This window comes from Miniopterus schreibersii, assembly GCF_964146895.1.
Source record: "Miniopterus schreibersii genome assembly, chromosome: 1".
Lineage (NCBI taxonomy): Eukaryota > Metazoa > Chordata > Mammalia > Chiroptera > Miniopteridae > Miniopterus > Miniopterus schreibersii.
In genome coordinates, this window is record NC_138101.1 from 48,133,569 (window position 1) to 48,152,116 (window position 18,548).

An 18,548-nucleotide genomic window follows, 5' to 3' on the forward strand; every position below is an offset into this window, starting at 1 on the left:
CTGTCTTTGGAGTGGAAAACAGTCATTTACAAAACCAAGTTGGAATTTTTCTCTACTTGAAAAACACACAAAATTTTGTGAAAGCTGTTTTACTTGTCTTCAGGAAAACAAAATACTCTCTTTCCACAATCTATTATCTTCATCTTTTAGGGATGAAACAATATTTGAGGTTCAGCTCTTCTTACCTCCATCCATTTATATGAAACTTCTCCAAGGTTATAAACCACGTGGAGAAACATCTCCACAGTGGAAACATCACAATGCTGTATTGAAAAAGGAGAGTGAGCAGCTGCTCATATGTCAGGAGCAAAGATTTTCACACTAATACTCAGAAAATCTTTGGGGTTAGCCAGGGCTCCACTGCCCTCTACTTGTTTTTCATCTTTTGGGAATCTGTTTTTGTAAAATGCTGCTAAGTATGCCACTGTCATGTCATGCATCCATAACATAAATCCTAACTATCAAGGAAATAAAGGAAGGCTCTAGCAAACCTTTTCCCTCAGGCTGCAAAAACCCTGACAAACTACTCTTACTCCTTGAAATAGCACTTCTATCTCCACAATAGTCACAATGTTTATTTTTTAGTTTCCAACCCACTTAGGTAAAACTGCATAGGCACTGAAAAAATTACTACTATCTGATTCTCCTAAAGATTCTTGGGGACCATTATCTTTTGTTTGCCACAAAACAGATTATAATAAAATCACTTGACAAAAAACTGGCTGAAAATGTCTGGCTTTCATTCAGGAGGCTGACAGAAATTAAAGTTTTCTTTCTGGACTTAAAATCTCAGAGCTACAGGTACTTTTTAAAAATTATATGAATAAGTTTCTAAATATAAAATAGAGACAATTCACTATCTTAAAATTCAAACAGAATACTGAAAACATTAATCAAGTTCAGTGCATTTTACAGAATGAAAATGCTCTTTTCCTTAAAGCTACTTAAAGCTAGTGATCCCACTTTTCATTAGTATTTGCCAAAATCTATGTAGCAGGCTCTAGATTTAATTATTTGTTCAGGACCAGAGTGAAACCAAAGACACAAAAAAGATTAAACTATAAGCAGTTGTTTAAAAAAAAGACTACATACACTTAAAATAAGATTACACACTTTAATCTGATTGACACGGAGGAAAAAGGGGGGACATGAAAGAAACATAGCTTTAGCTCTGCTTTATGCATAACCAGATGCTCCTTTTCAAAAAAGTACACTAAGGTTTTAAAAGCCACATTTTATCAGAATACTTCAGTAAAACATACTATGTGTAATCCAAGAAATACACTATTTGCATAAAAAGAAAATCATCATGGGCAATAAAAGATTAAAACAAAAGAAAGCACCAGGGTTTGGAGCAGTTCTAAGGTGAGTATCTCTGCAGAAATAGTGTAAATGCTATGGAAACATGCTAGTGGGGATTGGTCCATATCATTTTTTAAAACTTGTTTCTTTGGGAAAATGGCAATGTTGGCCAGGAGTGAAGCTGTCCTTTTAGACACCTAGCTTATTGGCCTGGGTGAGGACAACTTTGAGAACTGGCATGAAAGCAGAGGTTTCACTGAAGTTGCTGGTGCTCACTATATGGGTATGGATGGTCAAGCCTTCTGAGTAGTTTCGCGTTTCAATGCTCCTTGCAATGTTGTGTAAGCCATTGATGATTGTGGGTGAAAGCTGAAATAAAGGTGGAACCAAGAGAAGAATTAAATTAGGGGAGAATTTCCCATGAGACCCTCTACAGACATTAAACCATGGCATTTAAAAGGAGCTTAATATAAACATCATAAAAAATGTATAAACCATTTAGCATTTCTAGGAATAGTTTTTTAGACCAAGCAACACTTAAGTTATAAAACAGAACCATGACAAAATGATATGTAAGGAAATTATTTATGAATTAAACATGTATGACAAGCCAGGATTTTCTTACAGAAAAGCCAGATTTCCTCCCCCAAACTGAAATGCTAATGTCTCTGTCCACTTAGGAGTTTTAATCCTTCATTTATTTTAGATATAACCTCACACCTTTTAAAAAAAATTCATAATCATATCTCGAAGGATGGACCCATTTTATTCTTAAATCGTCTACAATAGAGATCCTGAACTTCTGATCTACTTCCCTTAGTAGGGCAACAGCCCTCATCATGTACTCTATTTATCTCCTCTTAAATGCTTTTTAGAATCCTGTCATCTCTTAAAACCGTAAAACCTACAGTTTTTTTCATTACTTGGCTTACATGTCCACACTTTTGAGGGAAGACTTTATTTTGGATCAGTCCATTGACCACACCACTTCCACTATTATAGCAACTTTCTCTGATTTGGTTCTCATGAGATAAAGGGTTATTTTTATCTGATGGGACTGGTATAGGGAATGGGAAAGAGGAATGCTGAAATGCAAAAATATAAAGAAGTCTCAGAGTTCTTTTTTTCCTATCCTAGTGCTTCCATCGATAAAGCAAAACCACTGTAGAAAGGGATGGAGAGGTGGAGGGAAGGGACCGGAAGGCAGTGCATTTCTTCCTGTTGTTGGCTACCTTCAGTTACAGCACATCAGCCTGTTCCTCTTGTGGCTACGTGTGGCCTTGCCTGTGTGTAACAGGTGTGCTAAGAGAAAAGGATCAGGAGTCTTAGACTATGAGAAGGACTACAGACTTGGTCTCTGGAAAGCAAAGTATCTCCCTACTCTGATTTTCTGATTCAAGGGTCATATAAAACAAACAGAAGGCCAGTTACCTTAACAAGACAGTTTGCCCCCAAGTGCACTATACACAAGTGCTGATAAAGATGCTTATGTTAGCAACTGGGAATAAATGACTATCACAAATCCTTTTTTTCCCCACAAACTTACTGTCTGTTCCCTAAGTTTATCATACAGAAACTCCAAGCGTTTGTTGGCATCATCCAGCTTCCTCTTGGTTTGCTGCAGGGGAAGAAAAACAGGTATGTTATATTTTAACATTAACTTTTATCCAAAAAATGTGCCCTATCTCATGTCACTAAACCTTACACTCATGATGTTGAACAGCTTCATTTTATAAAGAAAGGGAGGCAACTATGACTGAGAAACTTGAACAGATTATTAGGACAGAGGTCAGTAATCTCCTAATGGGAGGAGGGAGAGAGGATGAGCCTCTTCCCTCTGGTGTGCAGACAGAGTAGTGGCTGGATTTCATGTGGACTGCAAACCCACTTTGACAAGGTGTGTGCATGTACAGGCGCACTACACCCACAAGCAACAGGCAGGCCATCTGGAGGCAGCAATGGGTCAGTGTACTACAGAAAAGAACGTCAGTTATTATAAATGATGGGTGCTAGAAGGCCAACAGATAGGTGAATCAGAATCTTGTTTTAACCTTCGAAAAACATTAGTTTTACACTTAGTCATTTGGTATGTTAAATCCTGCCTCTTTCTGAGCCTTTAAAACACCAAGAAAAAAGAAAATTATCTGGTAACTTAGGACTACTAAGAGGGCAGTAGTCAAATCAGTTCTTAAATTAAGGAGATCCCCCACCCCATCCTAATATTATAGGTATAGTGAGAGAAAACTACTCTAAAACCAAAATGAAAGGTTTAAAAGTACAATATGATTAACTTAATGATCTACATTATGCAACACCATTCTTCTCAATTTTTATTGAGTGCATACTACGTGCCATGCTGGGGACACAGTCTGATGTCTCCTGGAGCTCATATTCTACTGAAAAGGAAAACTTGCTAAATAAACAATATGTTCTGTGTCAGATGGTGATGAGTGCCTTGAAGAAAAGTTAACAGGGTGAGGGGGCTGGAGGCTTTGGGAGTGGGGGTGGTAAAGAAAGGCCTGATGGTTGATGGGACATTGGAGCAGAGCCTGGAACAAGTGAGTGAGCAATGCAGTTCTGTAGGGGAAGAGTTCCAGGCAGAAGGTGCAACAAGCCCAAGTCCCTGATGCTGACATGCTCTTGGTGTATTTGAGGAAGGAATGCCAGCGTGTCAGGAGAGAGAGGAAGAGATGAAGACACCGAGAATAACATTACAAACTACGTTGTGCTGCAAAATTCCTTTGTGTTGTTCAGACATAATTAAAGTGAAAATAGGAATAAAGCCATACTATAACAATGGTTTCAACTGCCCTGGCCAGTGTGGTTCAGTTGGTTGGAGCGTGGTCCCATGCACCAGAAGGTCAGGGGTTCGATTCCCAATCAGGGCAAATACCTAGGTTGCAGGTTCAATCCTAGGTAGGGGCCCGTGGGAGAGGTACTGGATCGATGCTTCTCTCTCACACTGATGCTTCCCTCTCTCTCTTCCTCCCTCACAAAAATCAATTAAAAAAAAACAACGGTTCCAACTACTGATTGAAATGGACTTGTGTGAGGGGGAAACTTTACAGTCCCTATTCAAAGTTAATCTCACACAGCCATAGGGGGTGAGGGTGGGGGCGAGGGCGGGGGCAGGGGTAGCTGGGCAGGAAAGGATATTAGAACTTCTCCCCTAACTAGTTACAGAAATTACAGGAATGGTTTGTCTTTTGTGGTTCTCTTCTGCCTAGGGCTCCTGTGGACCCAGAGGAAGATGGCATGGTGACCTAGAAGAAGTTAAATTCAGTAAGGGTTTATTGAGCTGGGCCATAAACGATGTGTCCTTCCAAGCTCTCTATACTGCCTCATGCCTGGGGGAGGACTGGAATTTCCCACATTTTTTATGGGTACGCCTCTATTTTTAATGATGTGGCCTGTCTAGTCAGAGGTGTGCATCGGGGTAGTGTTCACCTGGTTATCAGCTTCCTCTGCCTTGCTGTACTAGCTTTAGTCATTTGGGTAGAGTGTCATCCCATGCACCAAGGGTCACGGGTTTGAGCCCAGTCAGGGCAGGTACGGGAGGCAACCGACAGATGTCTCTCCCCACCTTCCCTTCCTCTCTCCAGAATCACTAAGCACTAAAACCCAGAGCCAGGTGCTGCGATGAGGCTCCTGTTCCGCCTTCCCTGCCCCGCTTTCCCAGCGCTTCCACTCGGAGCACTGCTTTCCGAAAGACCGGCAGCAGGCTGCACGTCAACACTCAATGTTGACAAGACAACAAATTCCAGAAGCTGTTTTTCAAGCAGACGAGTGGCCAGTGGCTAAATAAGTCTATTCAATGTTTGTGGCAGAATTGAAATTTCATCTAAAACAAAACTGGCTTGTGGAGTTTTTGTTGTTGCCAATACACAGGCATCCTCTAAGTAAACTAAGTAAAACCAGTTGCTTTAACTATGAATATGACCCCAATATCTACATTTAACTATTTTTAAGATCTTTGCAAAGTTAAGATTATTTACTTTTAAAAGCTTCGATGTAAGCTCAGAAAGAAACCTAAGTGTGAATTTTTTGCACACCACTATTCTGTGCCACGTGTGCGCCGAACATGAGGTTTGATGAGAAGCAGTACACACAGTGGTTGAGAGCGTCACTTCCGGAGCCAGCCTCAGTTTGAATGCTGGCTCGACCTTGCGCATTACTTAACTGCTTTCGGCCTTAATTTCCTCATCTGTAAAATAAAGATGACAATTCTACCTACCATGGGGTTACTGTGAGGATTAAATAAATTTATATATAAAAAGTACTTAAGTACATTTTTATATGTAAAGCAACCTATGTTAAGTGCTACTAGCTTTATTAACTTTTGTACAAACTTTTAAAATAGATCTTGTAGGACTTTAAGCAATAATTATAGAAGAATTTCATAAAGGATTATTTTAATTAGGTAAAATACAAGAAAAAATACATACAGGATCTGTGGCTGAAGAGAGGCAGCGCTGAATAAGATCCTCAAATGTGGTCTTTAGAATGAGGTGCTCATCTGGAATAGGTTTCTTGGTAATTTTTTCTGCTGGCAAAGCCTGCACATGCTGGAAGAAGTAATGCCACAAAATGAATAGAAATGACCAGAAGCTACCTGTATACACAAAGCCCTGAAACCCTGTGATACAGAGAAACCAGCTACCTTGTAGACAGGCTATTAAAAACCAAATGAAAATTAACACATGAAATCACTGACGTAAGTAAAAATGAAAATCAGATATCCAGAAGATATAGCTACTCTTCCTACAGCTTTGATTCTTAAAAACAGAGTTGGATATAAAAAGTATTTAATTAATTATGGAACATATGTTGATCACTGTTGTATATTAACCAATGGGAAGTACACCTGTGTCAATAAGAAATAAAAAGAACCAGGCTTTTATAAAGTTGGCCAGTTAAAGCAGCTGCTTGTTCTGTGTGTTGGCTCATTTTTGTTTATCCTGGCTTTCTTCTATTCTTTGGTTTACTCTTAGAGGTTGTTAACTGGGCTATTAACCAACTTCAAGATTAAGCCAAAGGTTAGGATAGAAAAGACCATGATGTTACTGACTATAAAAATGGAAAAAAGAAGGAATGTTTACGTTTTTAAAGTTTTGATGTATTCATTCACTCATTCAAAAAACATTAGGCAATTATGGGCCAGGCACTAGTTATGTACTGATGAACCAATACAGAAATGATTTCAGCCCTCAGGGAGTTTACAGGCTAATGGAAGAGGAAGTTTTAAAATGTCATAAATGTATATAAAATAGCAACTGTGGTAAGCCAACAGACACTATAACTGGGATTTAATTGAAGGGAAGGCCCTCTTCAGGGACTAGAAGGATAAGCAGGAGTAAAGCAGTTATATGGGGAGAAAGTGTTTTCCAGACTGAGGAAAAACATGTACAAAGGCAGGATCATGACACAGGGGACTTAAAGGAGAACAATGTGACTAGAGCAGAGGAGCAGGAGGAGTGTGAGCTGAGGCCTTCCAAACAATGTGAAATAATTTGGGTTTTATCCTGAGAACAATGGGAAGCTGTAATGTTTCAAGCAAACAGGAGATAAAACCAGACTAGAGTTGGATAAAGTAAATGCTGGCAGACCAATTTGAGGTTCCTGCATTGCTGAAGACTGGAGGTGAGGGTAGCGTTGAAATGTTGAAAAGGGAGCTGAAAGAGATTTAAAGTAACAGCAACAAGATTTGGGGATAGATTTGAAAGAGAGGCTAAAGGAAAGATGATATTAACAACTCCCCTTTTCCATGGTAACTGAGGTTCTAGTCTAGATGAGTATGGCATCAACACTCAGGTCTAAACAAAAGTGAATGGCTGGGTAGCTTCCCAAACCAACAAAGACTTGTAATCTTAAAAATAAAAATTAACAACACATTTCTGTAATTTATATTCTTGTGGAAAGAAGCAAGTCCTCCTACCTCCATCAAAACACTGGTTTTTATAATGCAACTTTTAATATTTAGAAGTTTCTTAGGCAGAACTGTCTTTTAACAAAAAAGATACTCTTATGATAGAGATACAGTCATTATAAATTTGAGTTCAATGAGTCAAAGACAAAAACAAGAACTATTTTATACTTGAGCAGGGATTTGTTTCATCTTACATTAAACTCTGGCCCAAGCTCTTTAATTTTCATGAACAGATCAAAATGTTTATCTTTGTATGTATACATCAGTTATATGGAAATGTAATAGATTTTTCATCATTTAAAACTCTGCCAACTGTCAGTTTGTATATGAGAACCAAGTATAAATTTACACATCTATCGGAAGATAAGGTTATAATAATTAGTTCTTACATATACTTAAAAAAAGGTATAACTCATTACATTTTTATTTTAGTATTCAATGGAAGTTTTGACTACTGATTAGGTATACTGTAATTACCAAATTACTAGAAACATACGCTAGCAAATATATAAGCATCTCCTCGAAAGTTTGTATACGGCCATGTAATTGAAAAATAATATACATACCTAATTAATCTTTTAGAAAGGGTTACTATTTTTTATTCGGTTTTTCTAAATTGAAATCAAACTTGGATGTTTGTTAATAAAGGTGTAACTATAAAAGTTAACACATTAAAGAAAGTTTATTGAAACAGAGCCACCTCCCCATTCCACTTCCACATATTTTTACTGTTACCTGGATAGTATTTCCAATAGGAGCTCCTGGGGCGCCCTCAATATTGGGCTTTGAGAAAGATGGTGGCATGCCTGGTTGACCAAGGGGCTGCTGTATGCCATGGAAGGAGGGCTGGCCACCTGGAAGATGTGGCTGAGGGAATGAAGCTTGGCTTGACAGTGAAGCTGGAGCTGAAGGTTGTTGTTGCATCATCTGTGACTGGGGGTCACCCATGGGGTTCATGATTGGCGATGTGATAGGAACAGGAGGCATAAAGTTTTCAGGCATCTTTTAAAAGATGGTAATAAAAGACAACAAGAGTAAGAAAAAAATGATAGCATCATTTCCTCAGCTTTAAATAAGGGAGTTAGACTATGGCATGGCTAAAAAAATACTTTTTTTAAATAAAATACTTTTCAAATGAAATTTTATGCAGAATTCTAGAGTAAAACATAAAAGTAGAGCTAATCTGGCTAAGAGGGGTGGAAAACTAAAAGCTAGACCTCTGTTTCCCCTTTGCTCCCATACTTACTCCCCTAATGAGGAGCCAAAACCATGGTGTTTTTTTGAAGAGGAATGTCAAAGTCTGGAGAATTTTGTCTAACAATACTAGAATCAGATCTGCCAAATGTGTTTGTGTATTTAAAATGATCGCAACGTAATACCCCTTTCCTACATCACTAAGTGGACACTGCCTGTCAATTCAATCACACAAAAAGCAGCAGATTAAGTTTCTGATTACTACCCTAAATTTTGGGGTTTCTTGCTGATTTAGTGTCTCCCAATTTTATGATATGGCCTCTCATTACTATATTTGGGAGGAAAAAGAAAGAAAAAGTAGACAATGGCTTGCGGACCAAGAAGGAAAGAAAAATATTATCTCGTGCTCTAACAGCTCAACAGTTATTGATATCTAAACAATGCTCAGCTATTTCTTCATTCATATTATATGTGACAGACAAAATATAATTAACCAAATTCATCGTTACTATTGAAAACACTAATCAAAACCAAAATAATACCTACCAAAAAAAATTTTGAGAAGCCTAAAATTTTGTTTCTTACTCTTTGAAAGAGACCTGTTAGGAATTTATATTTTGCCTTCTCAAAGAGATTTAATTCATACCACAATACTGTTTTCTAATTTCTTTCCTTCATGGATTCAAAGATGTAAGCTGAAATACATTTTAAATATATCTATAAGCTTTGCCTTTAAAAGGATCAGTGAAGTGTGGTGTGCTCCAGGTGGCTACATGATTAACAGAACACCTGTAGGAAACTGGATAGACATCTATTTCTAGTACCTTCTTCTTCTTGGGTACTCTGTTCAAAGCTGGAGGATCATTCCAACCATTCTGAGGACCTATAACAGATAATAGAGGGCATTTTCCTTTAGAATCCTGGAAAGAAAACTAGATTGTATCCATTATAGAATACCTTCAAATTCTGCTTCAACCCTGAGATAACTGTCACAAAAGTTTCACAAGCTGAGCTGTGAGGATCACTATGTAGCCCTAGATTTTCAAACTCATTACCTCTAAAAATCACAAGGCATTGGCTTAGTAGGCAAGATACCCTGCCATTAAAATGAAAGAGCTGTGCTAAATTTAAGGACTGTGAAGTCTTTATGTCTATATTGGTTTATAACCTTCAAAAATCTATTAATAATTCTCTAATAAAGAAAAAAATAAATCACTACAGTCTGCTTTAAAAATGTCTTCTCATATTCAACATACAAAAAAGAATAAAAGTACTAATCTATTTTCCAAGACAGCAATTCAGCATAAGCAAACTATCCACATGGCAGAAACACTGTTTTCAGAGCCCAACTATGCAACACCAGTAATTTTTATCATCTTATCTTAGGAATTACTTAGAAAGTAGAAAAGGACATTAAAATATCTGCAATAATATTTTTTTCAGTGTCACAAAACAAATTCTAGTCTGGCAGCAAATATAAAATTAAACTATTGTCAACTTTAGTAAATTTCCTCTTTTAAAAAAACCTGTCATCTCAAAGTGAGAAATGGAAATAAGTAGCAGAACTCATTAAGTGCCCTAATGCCAGTATCTTTAAAGAAAAAAGGAATAAAACATGTCAGAAATAAGATAGGATAAGTTCTAAATCATAATATAATCATGTTACATTTCATTGAGTTTTATATAAGTGTATATAGGTAAAGACAAAAATTACTCCAATTCAATAAATTAAATATTCTTTCAGTATTTTACCTTTTGTTTTATTGCTATGCTTGACATTAAATCACAAAGTTGCTTAGCAAACCAAAGAACCTGTGCTTAATAGACAATGCCACAGAAACTTTTTAAAAAATAAGGTCTTCTCCTACCCAGCATGTACTCATCTGCCTTGATTTTAAAGACAGAATAAATTTTCTACAAGTTTAGTAGAGATAGAATGCCAAATGAGCTTCAAAACACTTAAGAGCTAATCACAAAGCATTAAACCACAGGCTCCTATCTCTTTAACAAATTCTTAAAGCTTTGGTCATACATAAATTAATTATTCAAACCTCTCCCATCACCTTCTTATTCATATGTAAAACAATTTTGGTATCGTTGTCTTTATGTCTATATAAAACAGACCACTTTTATGATTTAATACTTTTTGTGTCACCATGTTAATCAGTTCTAAGATCTGATTAAGAAGCCAAATTAAAAAATTGATACTGATCAGGTTTGTTATCATTAGCTTTTGAAGTTCACATGCATTATTGTGAATGTCCAATCATTAATTGCATTCAATGATTCAGAGATTTCCAAACATATTTTATAACCAATTCACCTTCCAACATAGGTGCCTGGTCTTGCATAGACTGATTTTCTGTAGACAAAATGTAAAAGTCACTTAAACAGTATTATCATCGAAGACATTCTAAACTCTACTTTTCATTTTATAATTGTTTCTTCTCCATCAACTCTCAGAAAGAACAAACTAATTTTATAAGGGAATAAAACTTACTTTTTAATCAGGTCACGTGAAATGTCAGTTTGGGGGTAAAGCAAACTCATTTGTGTCGGATCCAATTAATTCTTAAACAGCACTTTTTTCTCTTACTATGCTAGCTGTCTCTGTTAAGAGAAAATTTTGTTCCTTCTTATATAAAAAATTTTTTCCTTGTCTGCTTCAATTGTTTTTCTACTATTTGATCAATGAAGCTCAGAAATATCACTGGGGGGGAGAATTCTTCCTAACATATTGTAACTAATGCATCCATTTTAGTATTATTTAAATCTGTGACTCCAAATCAGCTGATCTTGTTAAAATGCAGATTCTAATTCATGGGCATAGTGTAGGGCCTAGGGTTCTATTGTTCTAGCCAGCTCCCAGGTACTGATATGCTGCTGTCAAAACCATCTTTAAGTAGTAGGGATGTAGAGAAATGGGAGGATTTCTACACTGGCCTGCAGAGATCAGCGCTACACCTGTTAAAGATAAGCATGTCAGACAATCTTAACAAGGTGGTACCACTTCACGGCTGAATTTGGGAGGCTCCATATGTCTGCATTCCACAGAAACTGTAATTTCTGGGGTCACACCATGACTATGAGTATACATGAGAACAGGCTCAGTTAATATGTTACCATCTCATATGTTCTCTTCTATAAGAACATAGAGATCTGCAGACTGTATAGGACAAGTCTTCCAGAAATCACTACTCCTCCTAAGGGAACCGGTTTTTGGCAGTGAACAAGACGAAAGAAGGCTGAAAACTAACAGCAATTCCAAAATTGTCAGACATTCAGGGTCAGGCGAGGCCCAACCTCAAGTCAAAAAGCAAGCAGTGGAGGTACATCTTATGCACAGAGAACTTAAGGGAATTCAACTATTTTCACTTGGGGAGAGCGGAACCAAGAGAATATAGCAACTTATTGGGTGAGTTCAATTCAGTCTGAGTGCTACTCAAGAAACACAAGCCTCAGGAAAACTGAGATGGGAGAGGTAATCCCATAGCTTGAAACCTCACTGTGTGCAGTTTATGAATAGATGCTCTGCTATCCAATATGGCTCCTAAACACAAACCAATTTCTTCACCAAGAGCTTCACTGAAGAAAGGAGTGATCAAAGATAATTAACTATAAGTGACTTCCCATTTTTGCCTTACATGATGACTTTAGAACCTACCTCCCCCTGCAAGGTATGAGCTCACAGCACTAGCAAATAAACCCCTGGGAGTCCAGTGTGCACTAAGACAGAGGATGACCTGATTTGTAACTACTGATATACTCTCTAGTACTAGACTTCGGCTTCTGGGCTGAGGGGTGGATATATTACACACCTAAAGGTACTGAAAATACCTTGGCCTCAACCTTTTTTTCTCTCCAGGAAGTAGTCAATAACATGCCATTCTCCTCTGTCCCATGAGAGGCAAGTGCAGAAGATGAAAGCAGTTCTTCCTCTAACCCCTCATGGCAGTGACTTAGGCCCTGGCTATTAAAGCCTGAGGGGGTATCCTGATTTCACAAACAAAAAAGTTTATGGAGCAATTTCATATGACCCTTTGGTAAAAGAAACAGAGCCAGTTGGCTAGTCCACATAACTTGAGGGGAGGGGGTTTGGTGGTGATGTGTGTTGAATAGAACGTAACAGTTGTACAATAATCAAAGTTTCCCCTCAAATAAATGCCTGACTCCTCCCAATCTCAAACCATGAAACATATTAGGCACGTTTTATTCCAGCCCAGATAATCCTTGCTCAAATTTCTCATCAATTTAAGGCACAGCTTTGTCTCAGCTATAATTTTAATCCCTTTCAATCTTTTTGCTTTTATGTCTTTAGACTGTTTAAATATGACTTTTTAAAAACACAATTAAATTGACCTCTAAGCTATAGAGACATTCTTTAATAGCAACATCAGGTAAAGCAAGTGACATGAAGAACGTGAGTATCTACAGATGATAGTATTATGGAGATTCATTATGAACGTGCACAATGATACCCTTAGTCAACATTTTAAAAAATCAACGTGGCATTGACTAATCTGGAACATAATTCTCTTATAAAACTATAAAGAGGAGATCATCTTTTACTCTTTCAAAAAACTATAGAATGGGGATATATCTCTTCCATACTCTATAAAACATGACATGACTTTAAAGGAGGGGGAAAACGGTTCCTGGTGTAATATTAAGAAAAAAAGATGTGTGTGGGTGTGGGTTTTGATCTCAAGTGTTTAAAAATGCATGCACACAATGAGACACTAGCTCACACCCATTAGAATGGCAACAAACAAACCCAGAAAGCAAGTGTTGGTGTGAATGCAGAGAAATTGGTACCTTTGTACACTGCTGGTGGGAATGTAAAATGGTATACCCACTATAGAAAATAGTATGATGGTTCCTCAAAAAATTAAACATTGAATTACTATTTGACCCAGCAATTCCACCTCTCGGTATATGCCCAAAAGAACTGAAAGAAGGTTCTTGAACAAAGAGTTGTATACCCACGTTCAAACCAGAATTATTTACAATAGCTAAAATGCCCATGTGCAGATAAACAAATAAACAAAATGTGGCATATACATACAGTGGAATATTTCACATTAAAAAGGAAAGAAATTCTGATACATGCTACAACATGGATGAATCTTGAAGACAGTGAAATGAGCAAGTCACAAAAGGACAATTACTGTATGCTTCTACTAATATGAAGTACCCAGAGCGGTCAAATTTAGAGACAGAAAGTAAAATAGTGGTTACCAGGAGCTGAGGGGAGAGGGAAGTTATAGTCTGGAGACAGATAGTGGTGATGGTTGTACAATAACGTGAATGTACTTAATGTTACCAAACTATACCCTTAAAAATGATTAAAATAGTAAATTACGTTATGTATATTTTAACCACATTAAAACCTTTTATTACATATATACATACACATTATGTATGTATATATATGTATATGAAGGGAATAAATGAACCTATATTAGTAGTTATATTTTAATTTTATTTTTTATACTATTTTAGTCTTTCAAAATCCTCCAGTGAAAAATTAGTAACAAGGAAAATTTAATTTAAAAGCTGAATATGGCACATCACTGACTTCTGGAGACCCTTATCCACAGTAGTGCAGGGATCAGACCTCCACAGGTCTTTAGGGAGGAAAGCGGGAACTACTTGGTCTTACATACAGGAGTGGAGCTGCACACCGTCCTTACTTGAATCCCATCTCTCACTGGGAACCTTCTTAGGTATTACTGCAGGAACATTATGATAGGACCTATGTGGTGACTAAGACACTTTTCAGTGGATGCACAAAATATTAGTTCCGATGATATGGAGACTTTGGTTAGAAGATAACTTGAGATGAAGAGACTAGGACATCCTTATCAACAACATACATCTTCTTTCCCCTATACACTCAGAATGTCACATAAAACAAAAAAGGCGACAAAATGAAGAATTAAAATGTAGGCCCAGCCGGTGTGGCTCAGTGGTTGAGCATCGACCTACGAACCAAGAAGTCACCAGTTCGATTCCTGGTCAGGGCACATGCCTGGGTTGCAGGCTCGATCCCAGAAGGGGGCGTGCAGGAGGCGCTGATCGATGATATTTCTCTCTCATCAATGTTTCTATCTCTCTATCCCTCTCCCTTCCTCTCTCTCTCTAAATATCAATTAAAAAAACATATTTTAAAAAAGAATTTAGGAAGACATGAATATTTGAGGTCATTTCCAGTGACATAAAACAGAACTTTCCAAAAACAGGACGGCTATCATGCTCCTTTCCTTTATGTAACAGGTTAAAACCAGGTCCTTTTAAATTGACTAAGAAATACTTATGAAAATTTTAAATTTTTTTAGAAAACTGTTTCATGAAAATATGCAATATTACGTATTCCCCTTCAAGACTCTTCTATCTGAAGGAGGAATATAGGACTATATACCTGGATTAAGTTTTCCATTTTTTAACAAAGTCAATAATGTTCACGCAAAGATAGCTTCATGATAGCTTGAAGGTCACTTTGTTAGAAAATAATTTTTTTGAATAAAATTCTAGAGCCTTCATATTTGAAAACTGAATATGGCATTTCACCCTTAGTAACAAGCACACATTAAACCAGGGTTTAAAAAAAATGTGATAGGCAGTGTCCTACTTATCCCAGACAGTAATGTTAACAGGGAAATCTTCCTGCTTCCTGTGTTGCCACCACTGAACCAACACTGCGCTATTCTAAAGCAGGCTGTTATCACAGTACACCTAAAACTGGGACAGGGCCTGCTTTCCTTGCCTCTGCTTCTGCCATGCTGCCCACAATATATTTTGTAGGACCACCTCCAGATTAGCCTCCCTCAAGTACCAATTCAACCATGCCTATTAGCAGTTCAAACTCCTTCACCAGAACTTTTCTTCTTACCATATGAGTATAAAATTCTTGCCCAGGCATTTAAGGCTTTCCAAAATTTGGCCCATGTATAAACTTTATGTTTCAACTTAAAACAAAGCTATGTGCTGTACACTAGAAATACACTGTCTTTTTTCTGCCTCCTTACCTCTGCCTGGAAAAATTGTGATTACAGACTGAACACTCATTAAGATTGCAACATGAGTTTCTCTGAGTGTGGGCACATTACTTTGTGGTTCACTAATAGTGAGAGGGCTTGAAAATGCTAGTTTTTGTCAAGAATCATCCACTGGACAAACAGAATTCCTATAGAGAACCATGATATGATCTACGACACATTTTCAGTCATAATCATTTATATAACCTAGGCAAAAATTTTAGGAAATCAAAAATAAAATGATAAAGCTGTAACTGTTAATTAAAATGGGGGGAATATTAACATGCAAGAGGTAACAAGGCAACTAGCTCAGAGCATGCTGAATACTGAAAAAGTTTATTTGGCTTCTTAGTGCTAATAGTCACTGTTTCTCAGCCAGGTTAGAACATTCTGTTACTTTGTATATAAGCAAAGACTTTATCTCATGGCGAAATGCACTTCGCTTAAGAAAAAGATACCCATGCAAATATTTAACTTAGATAATGAAGTAATAAATGCCTAAAACAGTGTTGCTACATGATTTTTCTAATTCCAACACTGACAGCTATTTCTATCACATTAGCACTAGACTTTGTGAAAGAAGAATGAACGTGGCTTTGAAACTGAGAAACCTAGGTTTGTATCTCAACTTGGAGACTATCACAGTGCAACCATAAGAACATAATACAACTCCTAGAAAACTCAAGTTTCCTCATGTCAATTTTTAAAAAAAATAATTATTCCTATTTCTCATGGCTGTGAGAATTAAATAAGAAAATACTTGTTGAGTGCTGGTACATGTCCAATGTATGTTCAATAAATGATAATTCACTTCCCTACTTCCCTGCACCACTTTTGCAGTGGGGATTTACCAGAACCTATCTTTCACTCATGAACTCTAGTACCCAACTATTCACTGAAACAACATTGATACTGTCTTCACTCACCCAGTTTTTAAAGGTAAGTTTTAAACCCCACAACTGAATTAGCACTCCTCACTAAAATGCCAACCTACTGAAGTATTTGTATTGAAAATTCTAGAAATTTTATTTGTGCAGTAAAAGATGATACATATTGTGTATGAGTGTGTGTAATTTTTGGTACTTTGGACTTTAATATTACATATCAAAGAAGAGAGGAAGAGATATGTTATATAACTCTGGATCCATAAGACTTTATTGGAAAAAAAATATTTCCTTGCCCTGGCCCTGGTGTGGCTCAGTTGGTTGGAGCATCATCCCATACACCAAAAGGTGGCGGGTTCAACGCCTGGTCGGGGTGTGTGCAGGAGGCAACTGATTGATGTTTCTTTCACATAGATCTCTCCCTCTTAGTCTCCCTTTCCTCCCCTTTTTCTCTAAAAATCAATTTAAAATTTTTAAAAAAAATATTTCCTTAATAGGTTCTATTTTTTTATAAATATTTTTAGTAATCAAAGCTACTGCTTAGCATATAAAAGGAGAAAAATATATACTGGACCCCCCAGGAGCAACTTCAGTATTAAAAGCAAAGCAAGACTCTCATCTTTTTGCCCCTCTAGTTCAAAACCATCATTTATAATCTGAAAGAGAAACTATTTTCAAATACCCAAATCCACAGAACTCTAATTTTGAATGAAGTTTTGTGCAATCACAGCAGATTTTATAGTCACTATCCCTAAATGCTTTTAATGTATTAATGCATTCAATTCTCTTCATAAGCTTGTGAGTAGCTACTATTACTATTTTGAGGAAACTGAGGCTTAAAAAGTTAAGTAACTTACTCAAGGTCACATAACTAGAAAGTAGTGAAGCTGGAATACAAACCCAGGAATTCTAATTTCAAAGCCCACATTCTTAACCATTAAATAGAAAATTTCAGGTACAACTACAAGACAAAAAAATTATGTGCCTAGAAATTTCCAAAATGTTTCAGGGTGGTGATGCCCTAATGAGGAACCAGTGCACTATTGTGCAATGACTTTCTCTGTGTTAGCGATTCTCTGTCACTTGTGTTCTCTCACTTTTTTCTGTTAGATAAGCTATCTTCTAACTTTTACAAATAAACATAATTATAAAATTCGTACAGCCTCACTAAGACTCTGTACTGCTTAATCTCCATGAGTGAGTTTAAGACACAAATAATTTTAAAAATTAAAAACTTCTCAGTAAGAACACAGAGCATAGTTTTGCTTTAGAAAAAAAAAAAAGTGTCAAATCTGGTCCCAACCACTATTTATCTTGCCAATTAATTTCTTACCACTTACTTGAAATTCAATGTAAATTATACACTCTTACCCCTTTGAAGCTCTAAAGCTTTCCTCATTTATCAACTAAAGTTCATTATGGGAGAATCACACTTTTAGAAATAGTTTTAGAATTTGTTATAAAAACTTAATCAACACCTCACATTCTCTAGTATACAAACAGTTAGAAATAATTCCCCTCCATCCACCCATGTGTTCGGAGCCAAACCGAATCCCTTTCAAGCTCAGACCTGTTCTTTGGGACGCAGGCAGCTCACTGGCAGCAGGCAGTGTACCTGTTGTTCCAGGAGGCAGTGCATAAGCTGAAGATGGTGGAGCTCCTGGTCCGCCATGCTGGAAGGATGCTCCAGAGGAAGGGGGAGGGGGGAAAGAAGCAGTAGGGCTGGAGGTAGGTGGAGAGACCTGGTGCTGTGCTGCGTACAGCTGAGACTGTCCAGAATAGGAAGGAGCAGAAGGTACATAAGGGGTGTTAGAGTAAGCGTTTGAAGCAGGAGCAACAGGTTGCTGAGGTCGATACGTTGCTGACCCCCCTGTTCCGAAGGAATACGGCTGGGCTGGTTGATAAGCTACACCAAGGAGAAGAAACAGAAATTTTCATTAGATACAAGTTTATTCGGGCAGCAATAGAAAACCAAAGTTATCGCATTCTATGGAAATTGTTTTTATCATTCTTCTTTAAACAATAAGTTACAACCAAACACGAACACTTGCATTAGCTTTTTATAGCTCAGAGGCCCTAAATATACTGAAAGTCATTGGATCTCATATTTGAAACCTGTCATCTCCAGATTGCTGTGGGCTATGAAAATCTTCGAAACATCAGACCCAAGAACTGCAGACTGACCCTTTTCTATACTAGATTTTT

The 18,548-nt window shown here is 37.2% G+C and overlaps 1 protein-coding gene across 13 annotated transcripts in view; it reads right to left on the bottom strand.

Moving 5' to 3' along the window:
* Positions 1 to 1,096: 1,096 nt before the first annotated feature.
* Positions 1,097 to 18,548, bottom strand: part of SEC31A (SEC31 homolog A, COPII coat complex component) — a 67,780-nt gene continuing 50,328 nt past the window's right edge. For 4 of the 13 annotated variants that reach the window (XM_081162267.1, XM_081162273.1, XM_081162272.1 and 1 more), the window contains exons 22-28: positions 17,914 to 18,249; positions 10,746 to 10,784; positions 9,247 to 9,305; positions 7,964 to 8,230; positions 5,748 to 5,867; positions 2,849 to 2,920; positions 1,101 to 1,671 (exon numbers count right to left, since the gene is read on the bottom strand). In XM_081162267.1, the coding sequence (XP_081018393.1) occupies positions 1,492 to 1,671; positions 2,849 to 2,920; positions 5,748 to 5,867; positions 7,964 to 8,230; positions 9,247 to 9,305; positions 10,746 to 10,784; positions 17,914 to 18,249 (1,073 nt within the window). In that variant the 3' untranslated portion in view covers positions 1,101 to 1,491. Of the gene's footprint in view, positions 1,672 to 2,848; positions 2,921 to 5,747; positions 5,868 to 7,963; positions 8,231 to 9,246; positions 9,306 to 10,745; positions 10,785 to 17,913; positions 18,250 to 18,548 lie in introns of all 13 variants that reach the window. The other 9 variants (XM_081162279.1, XM_081162278.1, XM_081162275.1 and 6 more) reach the window with 6 other exon arrangements.